The sequence below is a fragment of the Polyodon spathula genome, chromosome 34 (genome assembly GCF_017654505.1).
Source record: "Polyodon spathula isolate WHYD16114869_AA chromosome 34, ASM1765450v1, whole genome shotgun sequence".
Lineage (NCBI taxonomy): Eukaryota > Metazoa > Chordata > Actinopteri > Acipenseriformes > Polyodontidae > Polyodon > Polyodon spathula.
In genome coordinates this window covers 5,550,673-5,571,322 of record NC_054567.1, presented here as the reverse complement: position 1 = coordinate 5,571,322, position 20,650 = coordinate 5,550,673, and the positions used below count along the sequence as shown (strand labels likewise).

Genomic DNA, 20,650 nt, shown 5'->3' with positions numbered 1-20,650 from the left:
CTTTGAAACCTAGCCCTATATACACCGAAATCCACCACAGGATATCCCTACTCTACTTGCAGCGGTAGGAGGTTATGCATTACGTGCTCATGGTTTAGCTCTAGAAACAAGTTTTTTTTTTCTAATGGTGTTTATGTACAGATAACATTATTCAAAGAACTCCTACACACGTCTTATGTATTGGGGGTGCAATGCTTTTAATGTGCACAGAGGATTTGTTGCTGTGGATACATATTGGCTTTGGGGGAGTCAGTCAAAAGGTCAAGACAGATCTGGCAACGCAGTCAATTTTGATCAGTAGGGGGTGGTGTGGTACTGCTGCAAAAAGCGTCCTATTGCTCTGCTCACTGTAAGGGTGGGCATTATTCCTATGGATCGTGATGGTTAACAGAAAACAGGAAGTTCAATAAAAGGGGTTTTGTTCTTTCATCCTTCTTCTAGATTCAAAAACACACACCTGACCCCCCTGCTGTTAATGCCATTGTTTTGAACACCCCACCCCCCACTTTCATCTCAGCATTAGGCTTCCACCAGTCTCCCTGTCTCATCCACCCGCAGTGCTTCAGTTTTTTTTTTTTTTTTTTTTTTTTTATTTCCCTGGAGTCGTTCGCTGCCCTGAAACTGCCTCACGCTGCTGTATTTTGATAATCCTGCCACTCTGGAGAGTTAATCCCCCATCACTGTAATTTACACAGTGCCTAACGAGTCTCATTTCCATTGCTGATGTTACTCAGTGCAAGGGTTTCATCACTGCTGTAGAGCAGGAGGGACGAGGTGGTTCAAGCACTAGCCTGTCAAGTCTGGCTTTGGATTTGACTTCCACTGTCAAGTGGAATGAGTTTAGCGGCCCCAGCTTAGCCCCGAGTGCTATGTGTATCCATTCTAAAAGTTAATACAAGCCTAGAGAAGTATAATATAGCGACGTGAAAGCATGATAAAGCATTAGACAGCATTGCAAATACCAGAGAAATATGGTAAAGCATATTAAAAACATGTCAACCACGGTAAGCTAAAATGCATAGTATAACCATGGGGAAAGCGTAGTAAAACTGCTAGATTACTGTGCAAATGTACAGTAATAAAATGCAATAGTATACTAATACTTGGTGGAAATAACAAGGATCTTAGACAATAGCCTTCAGTTCTGATTTTAATCTAACATTGCTGGATTCATTTGAAGAAATGGCTGAAGATGACTGTCTTCAAGTACTGAGTAGCTGAAACTGATCTGTTAAGCTATCCCCCAAACTTGTGCAGAATGCTTGCTATGGCAAGTTATTTAGAAGCTGTGCAAAACCCAAAGATCATACCTTACAGTGATTGTAAGCTGTATCTTACACTAAATGTGGGTAAATAAAATCTGTTAGAAATCAATGCTTTCAAGTGTTGTACTTGCTTGGTCATTCCCCACCCCTCTAATGTCTTCTTTCCTGTTATTAAGCAGCCAGCTGCTTCCCATACTGAGGCTTTTGACAAAGAAGACACTTCTGAGGTGAAATGAGCCAGGAAATGCCAGTGTTACAGAAATCCTGAAAATAAGGAATAGAAACTGAGAACTTCCTCTAGCTTAATGTAGTACCAGATACCATATAAAAATAATATGACAATACATGACTGCTGTAACTACAAAACTGCATGTGTGTAACGTAGATAACAGAAGAGCAAGACAGATAATGTGTACGATATTGTTAGCTGTAAAAAAATATATTGTGTGGGTCACATTACTATTCATTTTTATTTTGAACAAATGGTAAAAGTATGTATAGTGACTGGAAGTGTAACTGAAGCATTTGATTAACTAATAACAGTACACGAATGTAACTGAAGCATTTGATTAACTAATAACAGTACACGCATTACAGACAGATACATGGCGGATTGAATCCGAAAACACAGGTGTCAGTACTTTATATATAGACTTGCTTGTATGCAAAACAGAACTCATAACTTGGAAAGAGTCTGCAGCCATAATTAATAATCCAGTCTCCTGGCGCAGAGTCAATGCAACTTGGAGGCCAGGGACCCAGCATTGCACGGTCATTAATATTCCCCATCCCTGCATCCTCTACATACCGCGCAGAGGCATAACCCAGTCACTGTGAGAAAAAAAAACAACTGAACACACATACAGCACAGCAAGGGCTGCTAAAATAATTGCCAACAAAGTCCTCTCATTATTTTCACTCTGTGGGTATGGACTTCTGATGCCTCATTATGATCTTTCCCGGCTGACCCAAGTGGATAGTGTATAGTGCACTGCACCCCCTGCTTACCTAAGGAATGTGCTGCCGTGGTTTTGGAGCTGAAGAAGCGCCCGAGTCCCAGGTCTCCCAGTTTAACTACTCCAGTCGCTGTTATGAACACATTAGCAGGCTTTATATCTGAAACAAACAATACAGAGTTTAGGAGAAATGTACATAAAAAGTAACATTTTCCCCATTGTTAATGTAGCAACAAAACAAACCTTTCCAGCTTCCGTGCAGCTAACCAGTAGTTTTGGGCGATTTAACTTGAGTTATTTAAAGAAATGGTTTGATAGACCTGGGGTAGGTGTTCATACACCAGAATACTCCTTCATAGCCACACAGTGCTGATACAGCAGAATACTCCTTCACAGCCACACAGTGCTGATACAGCAGAATACTGCTTCACAGCCACACAGTGCTGATACAGCAGAATACTCCTTCACAGCCACACAGTGCTGATACAGCAGAATACTGCTTCACAGCCACACAGTGCTGACACAGCAGACTACTCCTTCATAGCCACACAGTGCTGATACAGCAGAATACTGCTTCACAGCCACACAGTGCTGATACAGCAGAATACTCCTTCACAGCCACACAGTGCTGATACAGCAGAATACTCCTTCACAGCCACACAGTGCTGATACAGCAGAATACTCCTTCACAGCCACACAGTGCTGATACAGCAGAATACTGCTTCATAGCCACACAGTGCTGATACAGCAGAATACTCCTTCACAGCCACACAGTGCTGATACAGCAGAATACTCCTTCATAGCCACACAGTGCTGATACAGCAGAATACTCCTTCATAGCCACACAGTGCTGATACAGCAGAATACTCCTTCATAGCCACACAGTGCTGATACAGCAGAATACTGCTTCACAGCCACACAGTGCTGATACAGCAGAATACTCCTTCACAGCCACACAGTGCTGACACAGCAGACTATTCCTTCATAGCCACACAGTGCTGATACAGCAGACTATTCCTTCATAGCCACACAGTGCTGATACAGCAGACTATTCCTTCATAGCCACACAGTGCTGATACAGCAGAATACTGCTTCATAGCCACACAGTGCTGACACAGCAGAATACTGCTTCATAGCCACACAGTGCTGATACAGCAGAATACTCCTTCACAGCCACACAGTGCTGATACAGCAGAATACTCCTTCACAGCCACACAGTGCTGATACAGCAGAATACTGCTTCACAGCCACACAGTGCTGATACAGCAGAATACTGCTTCACAGCCACACAGTGCTGATACAGCAGAATACTCCTTCACAGCCACACAGTGCTGATACAGCAGAATACTGCTTCACAGCCACACAGTGCTGATACAGCAGAATACTGCTTCATAGCCACACAGTGCTGATACAGCAGAATACTCCTTCATAGCCACACAGTGCTGATACAGCAGAATACTCCTTCACAGCCACACAGTGCTGATACAGCAGAATACTGCTTCACAGCCACACAGTGCTGATACAGCAGAATACTCCTTCACAGCCACACAGTGCTGATACAGCAGAATACTCCTTCACAGCCACACAGTGCTGATACAGCAGAATACTGCTTCACAGCCACACAGTGCTGACACAGCAGCGTCTGGCTTCAGCGGGGGAGCTGTGTCCTTGCAGGCTCAAATCTATAGTGCTGGACAAAGGTTTTGCATCACCCTAAATAATGAATTAACTGTGCATCATAAAGCCGAATTTTACGTTAACATGTTAAATTCTGTATCGTACATAATGTTAAATAAAACATCTAAATTGTTTATTTAAGTATTTATTTAATTATTATTTGATTTTAAATCGTCTCAATCCTAAAATTCTCAGTGATGCAAAACTTTTGACCACAGCTGTAGGATGCTGGATGACAATAATAAAAAAAAATAATAAAAAAACGTCATTTTCTGAAAAAAACAAATATATAGTTATTAGTGAGTTAAACTTTCTGTGGCTACCAATTAGCTTTATATATGAATCCAAAGAAAAATTACACTTTGGCCTTGACTTAAGTGTAGTGGCTTTGATGCCCCTATATATAGCTCTACACCCCCCCCCCCCCCCCCCACACACACACAGTTACAAAACACAAATACAGATTTCAATGATCTAACCAGTGATTCCTCTTAATATTGACACATCTCAATTTGCGTGGATTACTGTATTTAGTGTTGTTAATATGGGGGGTCAATAAATCACACATGCTGAGCTAACAACACATAGACAGATACAAGACTGCTGTATTTAGCCCCTCCTAGTATGTACAATTTTAAGACAGAGCCTTTTGAAAATATATCCTACTATGATGTATTCCTCTGTGAAATGTGGAGGCCAGTTTTCCTGAAGATGGCACTGGATAGCAAAGAAAAAAACACAAGATAATCTACTCCTTTGATCTTTTTCTATAGACACAACATATAAAAAGGCATATGGCTTCTTACCCCTAAAGCCAGTGTCACTGCAACAGCTGTAAGACCTGACAGTGCTGAGTAGGCTTAAAATAATGGCTCTAATTGGGTTCTACACTAGGTGGCGCAGTCAGTGCCTGACTGCACTAGCCTTTTACAGACCTCAAATACTGGTTAGGTCACTCTGTGAGGTTGGTTAGGGTTAGGGTTACGGTTAGGGTTTGTCCCCAGTGGATATTATTCCACATAACAAAATCTTGTAAAAGAAGTGGGGCTGGATGTCAGGAGTTGTTTCTCTCAGTACTTGGTGCAAGCTGTGTCCTTTTGGCTTTAAACTGATGCCTTTTCAACTGGCCTGGTAGTTTGCAAAAGGTGTGTTTGTTTGAACAGAAACTGAAATCCATATGCTTACCAGCAGATGTCTTTTTTTGCATGATTCTGAAAATAGATCTACTGAATGTGTGTTTGTGTGGGTGACAGACTCCCATGGTCTGCTTCTGTGCTTACTGTGCTGGAGGAAGACACATTCTCTACCTGCCACCATCACAACTGCAGCTCCCTGCCAGCCAGGCTGCTTACAAAATCACCTTCATGGCTTGCACTTAAAGGGGCAATAGCTCGTTTGGGCATCATATAACATCCTATTCACAAAGCTTTAACAGTCTGTTTTTATGAATAAAATAAGTTTGACATCCATGGCTTCTTATATTGACTTCTTTAACCTGTCATCCAGCTTCAAAGAGCAAGACAAGCCAAATTCAGCTTTCAAAGTACTTCCACAACATGTATTTTGGTTTTCGAAATGCTTGCTGGTACGATACAAGCTCAGTTTGTATGCTGTATTTCAGGAAGTCCATAACTGTTTTACATCCAGGCTCACCTCAGTCCTGAGGGAAAGCAGCTGTTTGGCTATTGACAGGTAAGAAGGTGTTGGTGGGGTGGAGACAGTTTCACTCTCCAGGTGAAACTATATTGGAAGTGCAAAACTACCTGAAAGCAGGTATGCAAATTGAGATTTCTTTACCCAAAAATGGAATTGAAAACTGCACATCGCAGAAGACAGCTAACACAACAGGTAGGGATTATTGCAATACCTTCTAAGCCCTTTAAAAGGATTTTAGCTAACAAAATGTTTCCTGAAATGTTCATCCATTGTGCACTTTCATTAGTTATACAGGTCTTAAATGTCCAGTTTTGATAGAAGCACTTGGTATGGTAACATTTCCACTACAATATGACATGTGGCACTACACCTGTTAAAATAAATCTCTGAAAGCCATGCTTTCAGTTAGGGTTGCACTTGCTTTGTCACTTCACCTGTGGGTGAAACTGTCCCCACCCCTTCAATGGCTTCTTCCCTGTCCTTAACCAACTCAAATGCTTCTCCTATTGACTGACATGCTTTCAGCCAGTAACAAGCAATCACCCAAAAGACACTGCTGAGGTTAACTGTAACAGATATCTGGAAAATAACGTCTGGAAACAGAACGTTGTTTAACCTATAGTAGTACCAGACAACACACGCGTTACAATGAAAATATAATGTGTATCTTTCAAAACTGCACATTTGCAACCTGTGTAGCAAGTATGCTTTAGAGAATGATGTTGTTCTATAGAGTTACTCGTAATGAGCAATTATTAGAACAGCTGGACAGGCTTTGCACGCATTACGACATCATTTGTAACAGTACCAGTTTACATTTGCAACGAGGTTTATGGCAGTTTGCAATGCAAGGTCAGCGTGTTGTGAATATTCAGTTTTTGGATGAATATTTACCTCTGTGCATTATCCTGCGGGAGTGCATGTGCTCCACTGCACTGCACAGCTGCACAAAGTATTTCCAGACCGTCCTTTCAGGAATAAGCCGCCGCTGCTTCTTAAAATACTGTGGAACAAGAATAAATAAAAGATGAGTGAATAAACAATGAGCCATCCGATTCCCAAAGCCCATGTCAGTCACACAGCCACTGCCGAAGCACCGCAAGCATCAGAAGAATTATTTACCTCAGCATTAACATTTGAACCCATTCTCAGCCACTGTTTGTGCTGGCAATTAGCAGCCATTAAGGAATTCTGCCTAATGAGGTCTGACACTCCCAAATGGACACCACACATAATTAACACTAAGCTTGTTAATTAACTGGTGAAACATGTTTAACGCCTCAAAAAAATAAATGTTTCAAGATACGGTTTCTATTTTTTTATTTATTCTTTTCCTGAAGCTCAATTTAAAAGATTTGTGACAAAGGTCTGCATACGAACTACAAAATGTTTTACAAAAAAATTTAATTAAAACACAATCACTGATTTATTTTTCTAAAGAATATAATCATTGGAATCTAATCCTTCAAAATGATATTATTAAAGTTCTCTGTGTTTGAAAATCTAGGCATATTTCTGTTGTAATTAATTAGAATGTAATTATATATAGACAAAGAGCTGCGCATGTTTTGGGCAGGCTCTCTGCACTGTATAAATAACCACCTGGCTCGCACATTATTATACATCACATTCTTTAATGATGGCGAACTTGTGTTTATAAGGGAATCACAGACGTTCGCCATCAGCTTTCAGCCTCGGCCCATTCGATATGACCCATAAAGAAACAGCTTTCTGTAACTTCATTATATATGAAGTTTTCTGTTAACGGCTTGCAGACTGTTCCTCAACATTTCCATGTTCTCTTGGGTTTATGACGTGCAGTGCTATACATACACACAACACTGGCTGAAAGGTCTTCAGCAGCCTGCACTACTCAACAGCATTCTCAATACGCTATTGAGAATGCTATCTCCTAAAACAGAAACCTACTGTAGAGGCCTTTATTCATCTTGAAGCAGGTGTAGGCCAGCTTTCAAACTCAATGCATGAAGAAACAATGTGATGAAACAGAATCGGGAACACCCAGAACCTGAATGTTCACTTTGCATTTTAAAAGGTAAACCATTAATCTGAATTACAATAGAAATGCGTTTTCAAAAGGCCTCAGCTGGCAGTCAGTTTCTCCTCCCTGCATTGAATGAAAAACAGAAACAGTATTGTCCGCACCTTTATCATCTGGGAGAGATCGCCAGCATCTGCCAACTCCAGAACAATGTTCAGCTCATTGTTTTCAATGAATGAGTCCAAATACTTAATTACATTGGGGTGGTTCAGTTGCTGCAAAAGAAACACATGGGTATTGTTTTGAGGTATATTTTACGATTTCATTTTTGTTGTCTAGGGGAACAATGTATGTCCTACACAATATTTCAATGAATTATTGTGTCTTAATAAAAGCAGGATTAAAGGTTCCTAATGTAATGTAAAATACACAGATTAAAGTTCCTCTTAGTAACACATTTAATACACCTTTTTTGATCCTAAGGTGCTAATATCAGACAAAAATAAACAGACACATTTTAAAAAGTAAAAACAAATTCAGTTTTTATTCACAAGTTACAAAATTCAATAAAAAACGTATATGAACATTTTCCACTGAGCAAAATGTTTAAACTAGGAACTGGGGTGGAAATCTACAGAGGTGTACCAAATAAAAGTGAATGTGTCTGACCACTCGCTGGCATTTAGTAATCACAGAGGCGTCCGTTACAGCCTCCGCTTCATATCCCTGTCACTGTACCTCTGCTCAGTCACTGCTCCTCACATGGAATGCTGGCTCTCTGTCTAATAACTCTCCTCTAATTTATTCTGGATTATAACACTGGGATTTTCTTTTTATCTGAAACTTGGCTTGGAACTGATGACTATGTTTCCTTTGTTGAGGCTTCTTCTCCAAATTATACTTTCTACCAGAAAGCACACTGTATTGGGCAGGGGCTGGACTTGCCACTATCTTCCACACTGAACACAGAATCAAACAGGAAATGAAGGTTATTCATCTTTTCAATTGTTAACTTTATATATATAATGTATTCCGACTGGAATATTTTAACATTATGTTAAAAGACCACGCCGTTCTTTGTTTCTTGAGGGTGCTGAACCCAGCACTTGAGTACTGACAAAAAGGCTTTGCTTATTAAGATTTAAGACTGCCTTTTCTTTAAAATGAAAGAATTATTTTTTACTCAAATAATATTACACTGAGAACTGTTATGGTTACCTTCTTCCTATTCTAGGAAACTTTAATTTTTATATTATATTATGTGAGACTGTAATACAGTGCACGTTAGCAATTACTGGAATTATTTTGTTAGCGCTGCATTAGTCACAGAGCAGAACCTGGAAACTTTCACCTTTAAAATGTTTGCTGTGGTATGCTATGTGTAGTGAAGCATAAAGATAAAGCAGGTCAAGGCACAGTAGATTAAATCAAGTTAAACCCTGGTAGATCGTAGTATATTTAGGGCCTCATGCACTAAACAGCAGTAACCAGTTTACCACGCAGCAAGCCTGTTATTGCGTGCTTTGTATAGATTCACTAACCAGCGGCAAATGACTTTGCAAACAAAATTAATCACGTGGAAAAAGATACCTTGTGAGAGTCAACATAAATAGAGCAGCCCACAAGTAGTGCTGTGTGGGAAACATGATAAATGCGTATATCTGCTTTCAGGTGCTGTATTTAACTTTTTCCAGGATAAGCGATTGCCCGTGTTCCATAGAACACTACAAAAAAAAGTGTCAAATATAGGCTACATAGGATGTATTTTGTTGGTTTTGTGGATTACGGGGAATATTTTAACATATGGTGCTGTAATACTCTACATTATGATATGATTCTGAAAATGCAACTTCCCAAAAGATGACTGCACGTGAACTGTATTACATAATCATTTCCTTTATTGCGATTCCAAATGTGTTGCTTTCTCAATGCAAGATGCCTAGACAGTGTTGTATAAAATCCCATGATGCACTGTATTCTTTCCATTATGACATACAGCCGAAACAGCCAAGAGACAGTTGTGCTTTTAACACATGAATTACACTGAATTATTTTGGCCCTGAAAACATTTGCATTTTTGTCATAGAAAAGACAACAGTAGGTACTGCACAAATTGTGACTAGCCTGTGCAGCACGTTGAAATCACCGGATAAGAAGCTGGAAGGTTAAAGTTTCGTGAAAGCAAAAAAAAAAAAAAAAAAAAAAAAAAAAAAAAAGAAAAACCGCACACTTGCAATCCCTTTAAAAGAAACACACTTATATTGAGCCAATGTTTCAGTACCATAGTACCTTCAGAATAAACCAGAGGGGGATAAAGGTGAACAAACAAATTTGTTTTCAGTTAATTATTTTGTGTTTCTCTGCTGTGACCGTCTCAAAGCAAGACATTGAAGCGGTGAAGCAAAACTTTGGGACCCTATATATACCGGGCTGAAGTGTATGAAATCTATGCTGGAATACCATTATTCATATGCTTCCAAACAGATCTGGGCACAGCAGCATTTCAATATCTGTATTAAATACAAAGCAGCAGCAAAAAAAGTGGAAAAACCTTGTTATTTCCCCTCTTGGAGATGTGAAATATAAAGCAGCTTAATCAATTGATCGAAACAGAGGCTGATCTATATACCATCATGGTTTAGATACCATAATTAAAAGTGCTCACTGGTATAAACGTTATGGAGATTAAACAGCTAACAGTGTGTGTGTAGATTTATTGTATTTCTGTTTGATAAATACACCCACCCCGCGTTATATCGCCCCTTGCTATACTGCAGATTCGGATATATCATGGTCCTGGAGTTGGCGCCCCATTTTTTCTGTCTAACTGCGCATGTCTTAGCTGCAATATACATAGGCACTTAGAATTGCTGTTCGTTTTATTTCATACTGCACAACACAAACAAAAATATAGAAAGCATTGTACTGTTATCATATACACATGTATTGCACAATAACACAAAGCAAACTAAATATCTACTTGCTGAAGCAGTTTTTATTTTATCCAAAGAGGTGTTCACATGTGGCAGCAATGCACTAGCAAAAACCACAAGGCAGTGACGTCAGCTCCCTAGCAACAAGCCTCCTATGTTGGGAATGGATTCTTTCAATGCAGCGAGTTTGTGCATTTCAGAAAGGAGGGGAAGACTTGTGAAATTAATTGGATACTAAAGTTGATGAGAAGCAATTACCCTCCGCTGTACAAATTAAAATGGTGTGCTGCTTTTTATACGAAAAATGAGAAAAAGCGGGTTGCATAGAGGACCCAGGCACCCCCGATAAAATGAGGGAGTGGTCATGCAGTGTTTGTTAGCCTGTGTTTTATTCTGGGTCTCTCGCTATAGCCTGGCCCTCGATATATAGCAGATTTACATTTGGACCCCTACAGTGAGTGGGTGGTGTATTTTAAGTGCCAGGAAGGATGCTATTTACTGATTTAAATGACAAAAGTGTTCCAATCTGCTACTGTGTAGACCTGAAACAGTGTTTCCCACTTGTGTCTTTGTAAGATAAAAATCACACAAACATTCGCACCTGCATTCAGCAAATCTGGATTAAGAAAATGGTAAACCCACCTTCTTTCCTCAGGACTGGTTACAACGGTGATTTTTTACACATGATTGACACTCAATGCATTTGACCGGGATTATTGTTTGTTTGATTGTGTAATCAGGAGAAAAATTTGTAATCGGCACCAATTTAATAACTGTATCAGGTCAATTATAATTGTTTTTAAATGTATTTTTAAAGACTGTATCCACAGACAGATCTGGACAATTTAAGAGTACACTACATTCTGAATACATTTTTTTCCTGGACCTACAACATTCTCATCCCATAAGAACGGTGCTTGTACTGCTAATTGTAAACAAGTAAAACAGATACATAAATAAAATAAAAGTTTACAACATTACTTACCTGGGATATTTTGTTTAAATAAAGTCTAGCACATATTTCTGATTTTGTAATACTGTATATATTTAAGTCGTAAATGTATGCGCTGGTTTTGGCTTGTTTAAAAACCCAATTTGGCTACTTTTTGGCTGGTTACTTCCAAAATGTGGCGGGGCATTGCAAAAACAAAATCTGGCAGCACTGATCTGGAGCAAATGACCGGGCTGAGGATATCTCGAGCATCAAGTGAAGGTGTGTGTCAGTTAGTTGAGAACAAAATTTACATGTGTTCGTATTCATGATGGAGAAAGCTTGCTGCTTCTCAGGACACACTATTTCAGCAGCTTTTAGCAGCATTTCTTCATCAGAACATGGTTTTGAAGAAACAGCTACTTTATGAGCAATCACATAGCTTGCCTTAACAGCAGCATCTCTTTCAATGGCATTGCTAATTCACAGCACTTACCTTCACCTAACCTTCCTGTATATGTATCATATTTGTTTTGCCATTATTTGCTTCACAGTGTCTTTTAATGTTGTATTCTTTCACAACAGGAACATGTTGCTTACAAATAAAGCATGCTGACTTTCCATTCATGCCCTCAAAGAAATATGAAATTCCCCATTTCTCTAGAAACACACGGCAGTCTTGGTCCAGCTTTCTCTTCACGGATAAAGACATGATGACACTTGTCACTACAAAACTTACAAAATCATAACTATAACCCTTTTTCTGGTATCACTGGTGTTTCTCAATTCCTCACTCAAACCGAGCTGGTCTCCACAGTCTGCTTTCTCAAATCCTCACTCAAACCGAGCTGGTCTCCACACTCTGCTTTCTTAATTCCTCACTCAAACCAAGCCGGTCTCCACACTCTGCATTCTGAAACTCCTCATAAAACCCTGCTCCTCGGCACAGATGGCTGCTCTATAAACCTGAATTTAATGACTGCAACATTACAAGTGAAATTTGTAATGTGAAAAATGTATGATTTTTTCCATGAGCGCAATTGTAAATTATAAAAATGTCATCCAGGTAATGTATGTAACTGTAAAGTACAAGTTGCATGGGACCTATCACTTAATGCGAGGTGAGCATTAAGGTGACGAGTTGCAGATGTAATGACTCCGGCAGTGAGAGAAGGGAGCTCCCATTGCTGAAACTGACTAAGCAGGTCTAAAGCTGGCCCTAAATTAGTGTATACACTGTAGTCTAGTTAGGAAAACCCTGCACCTGCACTGCATTATCAAACATGCTGGCCTGCACACTGTCATTATAGAAAACCGCTGGTCAGGCTTGAAACGACGATCCCTGAATAACTTTGGTTCTGTATTTTTGTCTTGCAAATGACTGACAGAAATCTGTGTGGGATAAAGGTGAAACGTTTCTTGGAAACTATACTACTGCATTTCCACAGTGCTGCCATAGTGCAAAAAAAATGAAGCAGAAAACTTTGAGAACAGCAGCACTATATATAATGTCCAGTGATGTGCAATGCAAATGCCTTTGTACCCTGTCGGTGAAAGGTTAAAAGCTCTACTGACAAATATAGACAAGCCCAGCTCTTTCGTATAGTCTTTAAGACGCTCTCTTGCAGTTTGCGCTCAGACTCCACCCCTGCCTTGGCTGCAATTCAACATAATGACCAATTAGGTCACCATGACCTACAGCCACAGTATGTTCAGTATAATGTATGTTAAATGTTACATACAGAAAGATGGACAGGTTCCAGCACATAACATCCCCAGATTCTGATGCTGTCAACAATGTATGGTACATAATGCTACCATTTTGTATCACAATTGGATAAGCGGTTCTCTCGATATGTCAGCATTATGACAGGTGGGACAGAAGGACGGACAGACAGGCACCTCCATGTATCCCCAGATTGTGAAATATGAATATCTTTAGCAAGTCTGATTCACACTTGGATAAATGGTTACCTAATGTAAACCTCTAGGGTGATGCAAAGTATGGTATAGTAAAGTAAGTATATTTAGTATTTAGATCTGAGGCTGTGTAGATCATTTGATCTATCTGCAAACATGTGAAAACCCTGAATCTCACCTTTAAAAGGTCGATTTCCTTGATGTAGTCTTGTCTTGCCTTTGCGTCCATCAATTCAAATATCTGCAGAAGGAAAAGCATTATATTCATTCATAGAAACAAATCTGGTAGTGAAGCGAATCCCAGGGGATGCCACTATCCTTAAGTTCCGCTATGTGAGTAAACACATCACAAACAATCCAATCACACTCTATCATACTGCCAAAGTAAAAAGCAGACAGAATTGTATTTTACGTTAATTGGTCCGGTGAGATGTAGCAGCACAATCTCTCCACCATTTCTTGTCACTTTGTATACTGTAGTTCTTAGTTTTGGTTTCTTTATATGGTACCTTTCAATGTGGTTTGCTGTTTTGTTATTTTCGTGGCTACCCCTCCACCCCACAACATGTTCCTTTATTTCAGGTCACTGCTGTCATTTCACTGCTTCCATACAAGCTTTACCTACAGGGAGTATGAGCTGGATAAAAGGCCGAGAATGAGTGCAGTCTTTTTTTAGGGTCTGGATTTTTGTTAAAAGAACATGGGTTAAATTCTGCTCTTGGTGTTTGTTTATCCAAACTGTACTTTGGCCTGTTATTGCTAGATAACAGAATCTCACTGCAAGTGGATTGCCAAGGGATTAAGCTGAGATAAGTACAGATGCATCGAGTGTGCGTGGAGATAGTCTTATAGTGCATACAATCAAAGACTTTATGACATTTTTGTCCAAACTACCATGACATGTTATTGCAGGATAATAGGATTTTGAATCCCAATAAAAGAGATTCCACTTATCGCTCTGACTGACAACACTAGTTTTGAGTGCTGCTATGCTGATACACGCTCAGCATGCTATAAAAATTGACAGCATTACAACTCAATATATTTTTGCTAATTGTATCACTGTGCAGCATGTAGTGAGCAATGTCAGAACACCATATCATCTCTAAATGGTTTGTCTATTTGTTTTCAGCAGAGAATGCTAAGATTGTCTCTCGTACAGCACAGAATTGCACAGTTGAGATTGCCAACTATTTCAAGAGCTCTGCTTAAGAGGGTTGCATCAAATAATTCCTAACATGGGGATTCACAGTGTATCATATGTTGGTAAATAATTATTACATTGAAATCCTCGAGTATCGCTGTGCTCATAGGATTATGGGCACCTTGACCTCTCTTAAAATGTTCTTTGAACGATTCAGAGCTATTTTCATTCTTTTCAATGCTATCGGAACAATTTTGTAATGCCATACACTTTAGAGTAATAGCAATTTTCCATTGCCACTAGCCACTCATTGGTCATGTAGTATTTTCGTGTGTGTGAACGTATTTCGTTTATCTTTCACCAGTCCTAATGACGTGGTCGCTCCAACAGTTTCGAACACTTTATTTTTTTAAATGTAGTCATCGCCAATGGTTTTTGGAATGCCCAATTATTATCTGTATCCCGTTTCACCGCTGCAGACTTGGGAAACGCAGGCTGGAACACTCGTCTTCCGAAACGCACTCCTGCCAATCTGTCAATCTTACACACCTATCGGCCACAGCGGTCACTGATGCGCATTGAACCGTGGATTCCCCTGCCAACCTAAGCCCTCCCTACCCGGGAAGCGCTCGGCCAATTGTGCACCGCACCACAGGAACCCCAGGTCACGGTCAGCAATGACATAGCCTGGATTCAAATCTGTGATCTCCAGGCTATAGGGTGGATCCTGCACTCCACGCGGAGTGCCTTCATTGGATGCCCCACTCGGGAGACCCAGTTTTGAGAGCTGTTGGTATTTCCTGTCATCAGAAAAATAAAAACATTGTGTAAAAAAAAAAAAAAAAAAAAAAAAAAAAAAAGCATCACTGTACCAAGCGCTAAATTTGAGCAGGACCACGTAGAACATTCGTAGTATCAAGACAGGTGTCCGAGTGGCTGATCCAGTTAAAGTGCTGGAGCTGGGAGCGCAGGATGAGTCACACAGCTTGGACGGCGCCAGTTCATGTCTGGGCTGTGCAAAGAGGCTGAACTTTGCTGGGGACCCCAAGGGGGGCGTCACATTGGCTCGGACGCTCCCGGGGTGGGGGATGGGGAAACCGGCAGGGATTGCTTATCCTCATCACGCAACAGAGAACCCTACTGGCCAGACACCGAGCACATTCAGAGTGGATACGAATGTGTATCTGCATTGCTCTGCATAAAAGCGATTCTGGCTTTAGGTTTGTGAGATCGGAGGACGCTCACACGCCCTCAGAACGTCTGTGCTGTGTGGGGATTTGCTACGGTAAGGAGAACAAACATAATTGGACATTCCAAATTGGGGGAAAATAAAATAATAATTGGTCACTTTAAATTCAAAAAGAAAAATGTGTCTAATCCTAGTAACGAGAATTGACTGTATATATGTTTTACTCTAGACAACATTTAACTAACTACAATGGACTGTCCTTTCTAGAAAAGAACACCTCTTGGATAACTTAAAATGTAATATTGAATGACTTTATATGATTCTGTCGTTATCTTAGATCAATTTGTTAGTGATAAGTGTGGAAGAAACATACCTGGACTTTCTTCAGTGCAACCAGTTTCCTGTCGTGGAGAAAGGTTGCCTTGTAAACCTCACTGAACTGCCCTCTGCCGATTTTCTTCTCTATCTGAAAATCTGCAAGCGTGCATCGATACGGGTATGTGGACACATTCCTCTGTTGAGAAAAACAGACATGTTCAGTGAATGGACAGTACCCCAAAGAAAGAATGACTATCAGAGCTCTCTTTTTATCAGAGGTGCAATCAACAGTCCACTTCCTAATCGATATTCAACAACGATAATGGATGCACTGAGAGCCTGTTAGTATTCAAAAGCAAGAAGCAAAAAAAACTACGGTCAGAGTGAATGTTCAATATTTCGTTCACAACGGCGGATGTTCAATATTTCGGGGTCCCAAATATTTGTATGTTTCTGTATGTTTTTGTGGTTTCAAGCAGGTAATGCAGTCACAGACACATTTCGCTTTCTCTTAATAAACCTAGTCTCAGAACTGATGAGGGTAGAACTGACAACATGCATGTGCATTCTGTCATACATAGTAATATAATTAGGGCTTGAAGTTTTCAGGTTTTATTTTTTATCACATGACTTCCCTTTAGACTTATTTTGAGCCGGTTGTGTTTCCTAATTAAACTCAGAAAAAGCTGTCAATTACAAAACAACGTCACTTGCTTTTACCTTCATATCTTGCCTGAGCTTGTTCTGAAAAAAAGAATCTTAAGCTCAGTTAGTATTTTATTCTTTATTAGAATGCAGAGACAGCTTAACAACTACTAATTAACATTTCAAGGGAGGTAGAGCTTTGGAAAATAAAGCGCCAAAAGTTCAAGCCTTAAATATAATACATGTACTGAGAAAACATTATTATTAAAAGACATGTGTTTCTGCCATTTCTCAACTAAAAATATACAAAGAGCTTTAATCTAGCAACATGCATGGAAAGCACATGGGTACTGGGTAGCTCGCGATAAGGCTCCAAACAGGCTGATAAATAATCGATTCATTCAGCAATTGTTGCATCTCTACTTGTGTATCAATGGTGATAGGAATAAAATGGAAAAAAAATGTATATTATGTCTCTCCAAATATCTGCTTATATCTGTACATTTATCTTGAGACTCGCTTATCCTATTGTGATGGAATTTAGTTTGGGCATGCCTCAGCGAAAGTACTTCAGGGTATACAAAGCTAGGTCACTGGTCATCGAGAAGACAATGTTTGATTAACTTTGCACATACATTGGGGTAGAATAGTTACATAAAACCTACTACTTCTGTTATGCAGGGTAGGGAGGGTGAGCCAGATCAGGTTTGTATTGACCTGCTCGGAGATTGAGCCAGGACCTCATGTGAAGAAGGGCACCTCCTGAAGCACTGACACCCAGGGCAGTGGAGCTTCTCCCTGCATCAGCACGCCTGCATGCACTGCAGCAGCCGGTTCTCCTTGACGGTCCCTCATCCACATACGAAGCAGGCCTAGCCCTGCGTGTAGGTGGTACGAGATAAAGCTCCAAGGCTGAATGTGAACTTTCGTTATCAAGGATTATATGAGCCAAATGCAGATCGCACTCTTGAAAGGCAACATTTTAAAGAGTGTCAAGGCCAAACCACATTTGTTTTTTATATCAATACAATTTACTAGCTAGGCAACAATGTTGGAATCAATAGACAATATGGTACTGTATTTATTTTTAGCAAGCAAATCACTCCCCACAGAATACATTGCAGACTCCTATCAAAGGGCTGTATCTGCAAGTCTTCTAGTTGTTAGCTGGTACTGAGCTAGGGTAGTTAAAAAAAGCTTTAATAGTGCTGACAATTTTGAACATTGCAGGTAACACTTCCTGTTCAAATCAGCTTATTTTGAGAATGCGCTTTTTAACAATTTCACTTCAAACAAAAGGTCACATTGTGGCTGCTCTTGTGAAGAAGAAAGCAACATGCAAAGACTGAACATGAAGCAGCGATAAAAGGTGTTCCCATCATTGAGACAGTCTATTAACTGTTGTATATCAGTATGCATTCCCAGGTCATAGAGAAAGCGCCAAGGTGTTCACTTTCATTAACTGATGGAGGCTTTTTCCTTAGCATTGTTTTGTGTTCAAGGTTCTCAAAAGGTTTGGTTCCACCTAGTGCTTTAACACTAGCATTGGCTATAGTTTACGCTCTCAAGATTCAGTTGATTTGGCTGTTGCAAGGGTTCGAACACATATGGGAGAATGACTTTTGGCACATCAACTCCTGAAGACATGGAATGATTTTCAACATAGCATGAAGATGCAATCCTTTTTCATCTGGTTTTAAGATCACATTTGGGAATTGGTTACTGTACAGGTTCTTGTCAATGCTTCTCCTTCAGTTCACATTAATAAATAGAGTCCTGCCTATAAAAAATATTGTTTTGTGGTGTTTTGGTGGTGGTTGGCAGGGATGGGGTTAATTTCCTATCCCTGCCAAAATACATGTGAGAATGTGGCTGAAGCTGACTGAATAATTGATGACAATTAGGCTCCAGCCACATGGTATAAAAAAGGGGAGAAAAGCATTTGTTTGGGTGAAGGAGGGTTTTTTTTTTGGCGAGTGTTTGGGTGAAGGAGGGTTTTTTTTTTGGTGAGTGTTTGGGTGAAGGAGGGGTTTTTTGGTGATTGAGTGTTTGGGCTGTGTTTATTTTGAAAACTTTGTAGTGAAGGCTAATGCCCAGCCTGCGGTATTTGGATTTTGTTTAAAGCTTTAGTTTAGGCTCTTGAGATGGTTTTCTTGTTCCTGTTTGTGTGTGACCTGTTTTTGTTTAACATTTTATATTTGCTCTGAGCAGCAGTGTTCTGTTTGTGTTTGTTTAGTAAAATGAGCAGCCATGCTTAGACTGTAGCTTCCTTGTTTCCGAGTCCCGATACCATCTGGGCCTGCAATGCTACCCTGTCACAATGTCAAACCTACTTATTCTGTCATTTTATCTCTATAAGCTGCTGATTTAAGTTTGAACCACACGTTTTAATAGGGCTTTTTTTGCTTTGATTGTGTGTGTGTGTGTTTTTTTTTTGTTTTTTTCAGGACCCCCTGTAAAGGAGACCTTGGCCTCAATGGGTAAATCTCCTGTTTAAATAAATCAATTAAAAAAAAAAGATGCATGCTTTACTGCTTGTTAACAGCTGATTGTCAGTGGCAACCTGCATGATTAATAGGAAGAAGGGTTTGCACCACAGAGGAAACATTTTGACCCCACAATATTAAGACAATTAAACACACTGGGGAATTTAGTGCAGTACCATATCAGATTTTTAAAATGCATTGGTGACTGCTTTTTGCACTATCCCACAATATCTATGAAGCTGTTAATTTTAAAACCAGACCTGCTACAGATAGTCACTCACTGCAGCCTCTCTGTCTCTAACCTGGTACAGCCTGATACACACACACACACTCACTGCAGCGTCCTTGTCTCTCTGACCTGGTAGAGCCTATGATATACACACACACTCACTGCATCCCCCTTGCCTCTCTGAACTAATCACACATGTCCCTGCTACTACCTGCTGCAGCAATGGGTATCCTGCTACATTCAAGCTCTGGTGTAGCTCAGGAAAGCACAACAAAATGAAATAAGTAAAAACTTTTTTGCAATTAATCGGTAGAGGGATTTCCCAGGCTACAGCTACCTTAAATATGCAGCCTATAAATACACAAAAAGAAGACAGTCTCTATGACATCAGCAGTTTAAACAGATATGTTGAATAGTGGAAAACGATGAGCACCAGACTCAAATAGCCAGAAGAAGCTATGATGTTGTGAATTAAATGCATTTTGTTCAATGTTGGGTTAATTTGTATTGTGATTGAAAGTATTCCAATGCACTAGTTACTATTGCTGTGGTGTTAAGCTTTCATTCATTATGAATTACAAAATAATAACACCACATGTGTTATTCAGATGTTACTCCTATGAAGCTATTGAAATTAACATGAATTTCTGGTAATTATTTAAAAGCGTTACTAAATGTAATAATTGACAGCACATTCAGACAGTTATCTTATTGACAGAGTATCTTAAACTACACAGTGCTAATTGCTAAGGGAACCCCATGCGTATCAAACACACATGTATCGATACAAAAGAATACAAGGCCATAGCCGGTCTCTGTTATAATGCATTTTCTATCCCTCGTTGTGCGCATACACTAAAAGTCCCACTGATTCAAAATGGTTTTCCTGTCATTATTAAATCGCAAAATAAATTTAAAAAAATCTTTACTGTCACTGCAGACTACAGAGACACCACACGGCTCAGTTCATACCAACACAGGTGTTTGTTAAACGTGTTCGAATGGCTTGGTAACAACCAAGGTGAAGCAAAGTAATAATGTTGATTAAGAAGAAGTACATATCAGCCTAATAATGAATAATACATTCCCTTGATAGTCTGCAGTTTATTGAACCCAGCTTATTAATATTGCAATGCTAAAGCACTGGTGGAAGCGTCTTGTAGGCTGCAGTTTACCGGACCCAGTAGTCTATGCACATTTTAACAATTCTAACACTAGTTTAGAGACCCCAGGTTGTGAATATTATTAGTTATTTCAGGTAGGGGCTTGAGGCTTGCCCCTGACACTGTAACTCACTAT

General features: G+C 39.8%; 1 protein-coding gene across 1 annotated transcript in view; it reads right to left on the bottom strand.

Annotated features, from left to right (window-relative positions):
* Positions 1-20,650, bottom strand: part of LOC121303637 (serine/threonine-protein kinase Nek6-like) — an 87,106-nt gene that overhangs the window by 25,199 nt on the left and 41,257 nt on the right. Inside the window, exons 3-7 of the mRNA XM_041234438.1 lie at positions 16,047-16,187; positions 13,519-13,581; positions 7,721-7,831; positions 6,449-6,557; positions 2,274-2,381 (exon numbers count right to left, since the gene is read on the bottom strand). Coding sequence (XP_041090372.1) covers positions 2,274-2,381; positions 6,449-6,557; positions 7,721-7,831; positions 13,519-13,581; positions 16,047-16,187 — 532 coding nt within the window. The remainder of the gene's footprint in view (positions 1-2,273; positions 2,382-6,448; positions 6,558-7,720; positions 7,832-13,518; positions 13,582-16,046; positions 16,188-20,650) is intronic.